This window comes from Cibotium barometz, chromosome 11 (assembly GCF_041138505.1).
Source record: "Cibotium barometz isolate CiBa-2024 chromosome 11, ASM4113850v1, whole genome shotgun sequence".
Lineage (NCBI taxonomy): Eukaryota > Viridiplantae > Streptophyta > Polypodiopsida > Cyatheales > Cibotiaceae > Cibotium > Cibotium barometz.
The window spans coordinates 47,108,023-47,117,376 of record NC_141056.1 but is presented as its reverse complement, the minus strand read 5'-3'; the positions used below and the strand labels follow the sequence as shown (position 1 = coordinate 47,117,376).

The 9,354-nt window shown below is 42.0% G+C and overlaps 1 protein-coding gene across 2 annotated transcripts; it reads left to right on the top strand.

The window, feature by feature from the left end:
• Positions 1–1,832: 1,832 nt before the first annotated feature.
• LOC147634251 (uncharacterized) lies at positions 1,833–5,667 on the top strand. Of its 2 annotated transcripts, none has more exons than XM_086805378.1 (5): positions 1,833–2,097; positions 2,482–2,877; positions 3,170–3,913; positions 4,807–5,227; positions 5,322–5,667. In XM_086805378.1, exons 2-5 carry the CDS (start codon positions 2,536–2,538, stop codon positions 5,525–5,527), a joined length of 1,713 nt encoding a protein of 570 aa, XP_086661504.1. In that variant the 5' UTR covers positions 1,833–2,097; positions 2,482–2,535; the 3' UTR covers positions 5,528–5,667. The 2 variants fall into 2 exon arrangements, with proteins under 2 accessions (XP_086661504.1, XP_086661505.1); XM_086805379.1 differs by having other exon boundaries at positions 1,904–2,086.
• Positions 5,668–9,354: the final 3,687 nt, after the last annotated feature.

Genomic DNA, 9,354 nt, shown 5'->3' with positions numbered 1-9,354 from the left:
TGATTTCTTTGATTTTAAGAACTTTTTATATTCTATAATACTAGCTCCTCCCACATCCCAACTTCTTGTATTCTAGAATATACAAGAGAAGGCCACAACCTACCCTTTGGGACAAATTTTTTCAAAAAGCACAAAAAACGGGACTCAAGAGTTTTCTTGTAGCTGTTCTCTACTCGGGAATGTATTTTGGAATACAGATGACTAAACATCCAAAGAATTGTGTGTACTCTAAATTCTCCTTGCAGACTTGATTTTAGTAAAATGGCCATAACTTCCTGCCTATAACTCTAATTGCAAAAGTTTTTTAATGGATTTCAAGAGTAAAAGCGGTTCTACACAATTCAATCAAATATGCAATATGTTGCAATTTTCCCAAATTCGAAGCAGAAGATCTCAGAAAGAGTGCGACAAGGTGGGGTGGTCTAGAAGTCCTGATGGTGTGATGGAGCTTTTTGACCAGTTCTTCGTGCGAGAAAGAAGATAGTGGTCAATTCTCAACTCTTTTAGTATTTTGGAATATAAATGGATTCCAGGATATCAACAAGTCAAACATGTTTCATTTGTTACCTCAAATCAAAGACCTTGTTTGTATTCAAGATTCCTTTGACCAAAACTGAAGCTAAACCTTACCATACAGTTCATTGCTTTGATTTTTTATTTTGAACATGGTTAAAGGGCTGTGCACAAAGTTTACATTTCTAACAAAGTTAGCTCACAAGGTTGGATTCTAAAATCCATCCCAAATGTTTAACCTTTAAAGCTTGGGTAATTTAAGACGCTTAAGTGTTAAAATTTAATGTGAAGAACTAATTGTGTTGAAATTCAAAAGTTTAAAATTTTAACTTTTGTTAAAGTTTTTTAAAAAACCTCTTTTAACTGTGATTTTACTAAGCAAACAAGGATCAATATTGTTTTCTTTGACCCATTCATCTCAGTAACTATTCCTCTCTTCGATCCCTGCTCTGCTGGCGAGAGGCTAAGAACTCGGCACAAAGCTTTGTGTTCACTTTGCACTGGACTGCCTTTGCCAAACTCATGAGCCCCATATAGACAAGTTTCTCCTTCACTTCAGCATCATTCACCAATTGTATACACTTGGGGAGAGTGGCACTGGGATCTAATGGTCATTGTTTCTTTTGTAGTCCCCATTCATTGGGCTTTGAAAATTCATAGAGAACAACAAAGCACATAGCGCCAAAAACTAGCAAAGCATAGGAAGAAATGCTAAGAACAAAAAGAGAAGTACTTGGGGGTGGTCATTGATGGAATGGATTAGAAGAAAACCATGTTGCCTTACTTCATGCGTTCTCCGAAGAAACTGACCTCGCTGGACTCTTCTTTGTTAAGTGTTAAGCCTTCTCAATCTTGGCATGCAAATGAAAAGATAGTCGAGTTGTCTTTATCAAGAGGGGAGAGCACATGTAGTGATATTTCCTGATCGAGAATTTTACTACCAATGGACTTGGTTTTTAAGAAGTAGCATTTGTCCCATTCGTGCAAAAATGTAGGGATTGCATGGTTCGAAATTTTAGGCATCCCACATATAGTTATGGGTTAAAGACAATCGACGTGGATCCCTCGATTGTTGCTATGCAGACATGCTCCATGGGATTTGAGCATGCAACCTCAGCAATGGGGTTCTTTAGCTGTAATCATTTTGCCCACAACTTACATGGGATGAGCCATCACAAACATACATAAACTCATGTTCATTTGTCTCTTGTGAAAGTTCCGCAAAGCCGATGTTGTTTCACAGTTGTGGAAAAAGTATGTCTCGTTTGCAATCGCATGTGAAGTGACTCTTAAAGGCCTCAAACGCTCATGGCCTTGACACATTCGTGGGTGCCTTAGGCAAAAGTTGCATTCTTTCTAAGAGACGATGCATGCATAGCTGCATGTGAACACGCGCCGTCATGTCAGGGAGGACAATTGAGCGCCCGCGATGATATCCGACCGCGGACACCAACAACGCGTGTGAAGTCGCTCGTTCAGAGAATCATCTTTTCGCTGTTGCTTTGTGACTGAAATGCGGGGAGTTTGGTGACTGATTTGGGTGTTTTCGAATCCTCAGCTGGGTTCCCGGAAGGTTTGCGTCAGGTTTTGCCCCTTTTGTCTTTGCTGATCTATGGCTTTTCTGATGTTTTCTTCAAGTTCTGATCTAGGTTAAATTCATGATTTTAGGTTCCTTTTCCTGCAAATTCTCTTTTGGGTTCTTTACGCCTGCAAGCTTTGGTTTTCTACTTCTAGGATTTTCCCCTTTAATTAGCGTTTTCTCCTGCAAGCTGCGACATAGGTGTCCGCATTACTGCAAGTTCTCAACTAGGGTTTTCTCCTGCAATATTTGAATTAGCTGCAAGTTCTAGCTTTGATGTTAATAATCCCGTTTTAAATGCTAGTTTTGATGTTAAGTATCCCCTTTAAATGCTAATTTTGATGATAAGAATCCCATTTAAGTGATGTTAAGAATCCCGATTTATGCAGGAGAAAACTGCCTATATAATTTCCTGCTAAAGAAGCTATTCGGCCTGCTTCAAAATGGATGCCAAAATCGACGGCGGCGAGGAAGAAAAGTCCTTACTGGAGAAACCCTTATTAACCAATGGTGATGACGGTGAAGCAGAAGTTACAGTCGAAAAGCAAGACAGGAAGCGCTTGGTTTTTCAAGATTTCAGGCTTTTCCCATCCAGTGTCAAGTATCTTGTGTGGAATGAGTTCTGCGAGCGCTTCTCATTCTATGGCATGAGGACCATCCTTGCCCTCTTCCTGCTGGAGAGGGTCCGGCTGAGTGAGACTCAGGCCACGGAGGTTGTCCATCTCTTCATTGTTGCTTGCTATGCTACACCAGTCATGGGAGCACTCTTGAGTGACTGTTATCTGGTAAGTTTGACTCTAGTATGATAGGAGTTTACATGGGGATGGTCTGTTCACTTATGTTTCCACACAATACTAGAGGTTGAGAGATTGACTGTGTAAAGATACATTCATGTACATCTGTATACGTGTGTGTGTGTGTGGGGGGGGGGGGGGGGGGGAGAGAGAGATCGCGTGAAAGTACAAGGTAACTGCCAGCTTTGAGAGAGAGAGAGAGAGAGAGAGAGAGAGAGAGGGTTTCCTATGTTCTATTTTGAAAAAAGTAAAGGATCTCTGATGCCATGCTCTTTCTGCACAGGGAAAATACAGTACAATCTTGTATCTATCTCTTCTGTACAGTCTTGGCAACTGGGTGATGGCATTAGCAGCTGCACCTTCTCCAAATCAGGCCTCTATGTTTCCCCTATGGTGCACAATGCTTGCCCTGGGTTTGATAGCCTTTGGCACTGGAGGGATTAAACCTTGTGTTGCTGCCTTTGGGGGAGACCAAATTGAGTGGTCCATGCCAGATGGAGAGGTTAAGGATAGGTTGCGCAGGAAATTCTTTTCACTTTACTATTTTGCAATCAATGCAGGGTCATTCATCTCCACAATTCTGACACCAGTTTTGAGAGAAGACATGTCATATGCAATTGCTTTTGCTGTGCCAGCATTGCTGATGATTTTTGCAGTGTTTATTTTCTGGTTGGGCCATAAATCATACATTGACAGGCCACCAGAAGGCAACGTGTTTCCAGTTGTCGGTAGAGTAACTGCAGATGCCTTTCGGCTGAGGAAAGGCAAAAATACTGCTGATGTGGAAACACAGAAGGGAAATATTACCACCCCCACGCATTGGCTCGATGCTGCTAAGCTGAAACATGATGCAGATGTTGTGGAGGATGTGAAAACTCTTCTGCAAGTGTTGATTGTTCTTCTTCCAGCCCCCCTTTTCTGGGCTCTTTTTGACCAGCAGTCATCCAAGTGGGTCTTTCAAGCTCGGGAGATGGATGGGCGTGTGTCTTGGCTTGGTGGCCTTGTAATTCAGCCGGACCAAATGCAGGTATGGATATCACAATTGGCTCCAGTGTAAATACATCACATCATGCCCTTGGAGTTATTTTTCATTTCAACGCATTTTAGGTTTTGCGTAGAAACATTTCGTCCTTCGTGGCAATACATTTCATAAAATCAACATATTATCAAAATTTCAAATTAGCAAGGAACCTTGGAGCTTGAAACATAGAAACTTCAAAAGCATAAACTTCGAGTCTTTAAGACATGGGTGCAATCGCCAAGTGAGGTGATAGCTCAAGTGGTAGAGAAGTTTGTCTAGGTCCTGGGTTCAAAAACCTACATGGCACTTCATCGGCTGCATCGCCTACGGGCGGATAAAAAGCGCCTATGGGCGGGGGCTTACGGGCAGTGAAAAATGGTAACTACGGGAGGATCTTGGGCCTAAGGCCAGTTGGGGGAGGGGGAGGGGGGGGTGGGAGGGCAATCATTTGGATTTTGTTGAGGCACTATGGGATATTGGGAAAAAAAAAAGGGAGAGATTTTGAAAATCTTGTAGAGATGGGAGATGGGAAAGTCTGCAGAAAGTTGGAAAAATTGGTGGGAAATAAGGTAGACAAGACAAGAGGACCAAAGAGGAAGAAGCAAATCAAAGAAAAGAGAAGCAAAGGGGAAGAAGGATTGAAGGATGAAAGGAGAAAAAGAGAAGGAGCTATGGAGGGAGGGAGAAGGTCACGGGCTGCACAAGCATGAGGTTGGGTTGAAAATTTTCCTGAATAGGTGATTCAGCAAATTTTCCCCCTTTTCTGGAGGTTTCGTCATGTTTCAGGAACATTTCGGGTTAGAAATGTTTCAGATGTTCTGATCTTGGAAATGCTGTAAACTTTACTTGGAAAGCTTGTATTGTTATTTCTAATGGCTTTTTTATATATTTTACTGCAGGCTGTGAATCCAGTTTTAATACTTCTAATGATCCCATTTTTTGACCAAGTGGTTTACCCATCTCTAGAAAAAGCTGGCCTCTCTTTGAGGCCAGTACAAAGGATGCTAATGGGTATGCTTTTGGGGGCACTTGCATTCCTCATGTCAGGGTTGCTTCAGCTTGCAATCGACTCGAGTGCAAGCATGAGTACTGACTTTGAGAGCCCTGCATCACTTGCCATCAGTGCTGGCATCTCAAATGTCTTGGTCTTGGGCAGTGAAGGAAAGCAAGTGTCTATACTTTGGCAAATACCTCAGTATGTCTTGGTCACTGCTGGAGAGATAATGTTCAGCATCACTGGGCTTGAATTTGCGTATTCGCAGGCGCCCAATTCCATGAAATCGGTCGTTCAATCTTTTTGGCTTTTGACAGTGGCTGCAGGTGGGCTGCTTCTTATGTGTGTTCTTGCTTACAGTCAAAATGCATGCTTGTCTAGGAGAACCTGTTTTGATGACTTGGATTTCTTGTGTATCAGGGAACCTTGTCACAGTTGTGATTGTAGCCATGATAGGTGGCAGGTTGACCAAAGCCAACGAGTTCTTTTTCTTTTCAGGCGGCTGCGCATTTGCAATGCTTTTGATGATGTGGCTTGGATCCGGCTTCAAATACAGAAACACATTGACCACAGTGCAGCTTGATGAAGGTCATGATGCCGATACAGATACTGCCTTATTTGAGTAGTTTACTGAACATGGTTGTAAATCTTGTCTATGTACATTAAATGGATGCTACTTGCTATTTGCATACACATGGTGTTAGGCCAAAGGGTCTGTCTATTGGCTATAACATTGACTTTGTACAGGAAGGTGTTATTACTTAAACGCAGTGCCATGGGGAATTGCGTAAGTTGCATAGTTTTGCAGCCAATGGCTGGCTTAACTCTCTTATTCTGGCATGGATGCTTTGTTTTATTTACTGTTAAATCAAGGGGACTGTTCATATCAAATGGCAAGGCTTGAAGGCCACCGGGTCCCATGTTGTACAGGCAATACTAGATCTGCTCTAAGTAATTCTAGTAGTCCCATTTTGTTCCATAACAATGGCGTGTTATTTCCTCATCCCACACACCTCTGGCTGGCCTCCACTCACTGCCAAGCCACTGTGTGCCAAGACATCTCACACCTCTGACAGGCCTCCACTCACTGCCAAGCCGCTGTGTGCCAAGAGTAAGTTGTACCTTGGCATAGGCAGTGGCTATCCAGAGGTGCATGGTCATCATGCTGAGGTATTGTACATATTAAGCCTATGTGGGGGTTTTGTGGTCTTGGTATCGAAGTGAGGCCCTGTGAAGTTGAAGAAAGGTGTGGTGTTAGACATCATCATCCCCTTGCTGCTATCTTCCTTGTGGTGTCCTATTTTAGCCTTTAGGGCTGACCATGTTAGCTAGAGGGCTGGTCACCCCTCACATATTTTCCCATATTTTATCCCCATTTTAGGGAGTCTTGGACATTTATCCTAGTCATGGAGGTCTAGTCGGCTGCCTCTACATGGGCATATATATAGCCGGTCCTCCCCTCACTCATATTCATTGCTTAGCATTGTTTGCTGCAGTCCCTCACATACAAGGCCTTCTCCCCTCTTGCTCGGGACTTGTATTCTTAGTTGGTGATATTGAGAGCAGGTCTATACCTGTGTTTCGTCTCTCTCTCTCTCTCTCTCTCTCTTCTGTGTTTCCACTTTCCATTTCCGCTATGCATTCTATCAATGGAAACACTACATAGTCTGAGGGAGTTTGCCATCATGGAATCAAATCGTACTCATAAGTATAGCTCAAAAGCTTGGTTGATGTAGGGATTATAATTGAGGAGCTCCATGCCAAAACTCTCTTCGAGTAGAATTATAGCATTGTAATGAGTACAATTTAGGGTAACCCAGAGCTTAGATTGTGAGGTAATTTTCCGCGATCAGTCTTTATCTGTTGGAATTAGGGTTAGGGTTGCAACAATGCACACACATGAGATAGAGAAGCTTGAGAGTACACAAACTCATTAGATTAGAATAAACAAATGTGTGCCAGATACAAAAGATAAGTACACACCTCAAAATGAGTAGATAAGAGGGTGTACATACGCAACGGGGAAAAAACCTCTTGGTGAGAGAAAAAGGTACCCCGGCGGTCTTAGGTGTGTTCACGCACATCACTACTATATAATGCTACAAATCTCCCTTGGAGTGATGATGTGAACATGTACAAGGTATGGCCGATCAATCTTGAAAGGGTAGTAAGCCCAAAGCTTTAAGAAAAGTTTCAAACTTTTCACGAGGAAGAGCTTTCGTGAATAAATTTGCCATGTTGTCACGTGTGTAGGCACATAGACTAAGTTGATCTTTGCTGTAGAGAGTTTTTTTTTGACATAGTGGTAATGCATATCAAGGTGCTTAGTGCGAGCATGAAACACTGGGTTCCTCGCAAGTGCTAATGTGCTTTGGCTGTCAGTGAAAATCGTCGTGTCAGACGGATGCACCTCAATATATTTAGTGCGAGCATGAAACACTGGGTTCCTCGCAATTGCTAATGCGTTTTGCCTGTTAGTGAAAATTGTAGTGTTAGACGATTGTCCAACACCCGAATCAGTCACATAAGACATCCGAGCTACACACACTCAACTATAGCTGTAAAAGTTGTCTTGTACTCAGCTTCACAGTTGGAAGTGGAGGCTGTAAGCTACTTCTTGTTGAGCCATGATATACATAAATCACCGAGGCGAAAGCAAAACCCACTAGTGGACACTCGTGTGTCATAACATCCAACCCAATCTGAATCATTGAAAGCATGCAGCTGTGACTCACCTCTCTTTGGATAAAATAACCCAAAATACTGAGTGTCTTATAAATAGCGGAAAACCCGCTTAATAGCCCGTCAATGCCTTGTACTTGGGCTATGCATAAATCTGCTCAACTATGAGATCGCATACTGTACATAAAGAAGGGATCCAACAGCCTGCTGATACAAACTAGTATCAAAAGAGTCCCTGCAACTTAAAGACTAAGTCGAGTATGTGTCTCCATAGATGTAGCCATAGATTTACAGTCTTCAAGATTAAACCTCTTCAATAGCTTCTGTATATATTTAGATTGCAGCATAACAATGCCATCATTGCGCTACATAAACTGAATCCCCAAATAGTAATGCAAGGGTCCCAAATCTGACATCTTAAACGATGATCGTAAATCAGCCTTAAAGATCGAAATCTGATCTATATCGGGTCTCGTGAGCAGCATGTCATCAACATATATAACGATGACCAAAGATGTGTGTTTACTCCTCTTCACACAGAGGGTACTCTCTATTGGACTGTTACAAAAATCATTTGCAACCCAAGTATGCATGAATCTTTTCATACTATGTTCTAGAAGCTTGCTTAAGGCCATAAAGAGCCTTTTTCAACCTCCATACTTTCGACTCTTCTCCTTTCACAGTAAAAACCAGGAGGTTGTAATACATACATCTTCTCATATAAATCACCATTCAAGAATGCAGTCTTAATGTCCAACTGATGTGCATTCCACCCATGATGTGCTACCAAAAGCAATGAGACACCTAATGGTAGTTATACGAGATGTAGGTGCAAAGGTCTCATCATAATCAATGCCTTTTTGTTGGGTATACCTCTTTGCAACACAACTCTGGCCTTGTAGCGATCGATGCTACTATCTGCTTATGTTTTAACTTGTAAACCCACTTAGTACCAATGGTCTTCTTGCCATGAGGTAGATCTATCAAATACTAGGTGTCATTCTTGAGTATAGAGTTATAGTCATCTTGCATAGCATGCATCCAATGATTATCATCTTGTGCTTCCTCAAAGGAAACAAGTTTCTCCTCATTACATAAAGTAGAAATGAGAACATGATTCATATGAGAATAATCCGCATGATGAGAACCTGTACGAGTTCTGCTAGGTAAAGAAGCTGCCAACTTGCTATTCCTCAATTTCTACACAAGCCATTTTCGGATACGCCTAGATTCTTCTATGGCTTCTCTCTCCTCATCCACTACATCCTCAATAATTGCCTTATCAAAAGGCTAATTCGTCGCAGGTTGATTTTGCACCTGTAAAGGCTGAATTTCAGCACTTGGTTTAGCATTCAATTGATCTACATATGGCTGGCCTCCATTAAACAAAGATAGGAGCGAATGAAACATGTCCTATGAGCATACATTCTGCTGTTTTTTGCATGAAAGCATGGGCTGAACTGAGTTTTCGACAAAAACATCTCTACTTACCAAAATCGCTTTGAGACTGGATGGTAGATTTTATATCCTTTGCTTTCTGAACTGTATCCCACAAATATGCATTTAACTGCCTTATCATTAAGCTTACTGCGTTGTTGCTCAGGCACAAGAGCTTAAGTAAAGACAACCAAAAACTCGCAAATGAGCCACAGAAGGCTTCCTGCCATGCCAAGCTTCATAAGGAGTTTTAGACTACAAGGCCTTGGAAGGGCATTTGTTCAACACATAGTTTGCGCACATAGTTGCCTTTAACCAAAAACCATGAGGTAAA

Bases quoted from the DNA above. Each gene is read 5' to 3' on its own strand.
- LOC147634251 (XM_086805378.1), top strand. From the start codon at position 2,536: ATGGATGCCAAAATCGACGGCGGCGAGGAAGAAAAGTCCTTACTGGAG. The intron at 3,914-4,806 runs GTATGGATATCA...ATTTTACTGCAG, and splicing joins TTCAGCCGGACCAAATGCAG to GCTGTGAATCCAGTTTTAAT. The intron at 5,228-5,321 runs GTGGGCTGCTTC...CTTGTGTATCAG, and splicing joins GCTTTTGACAGTGGCTGCAG to GGAACCTTGTCACAGTTGTG.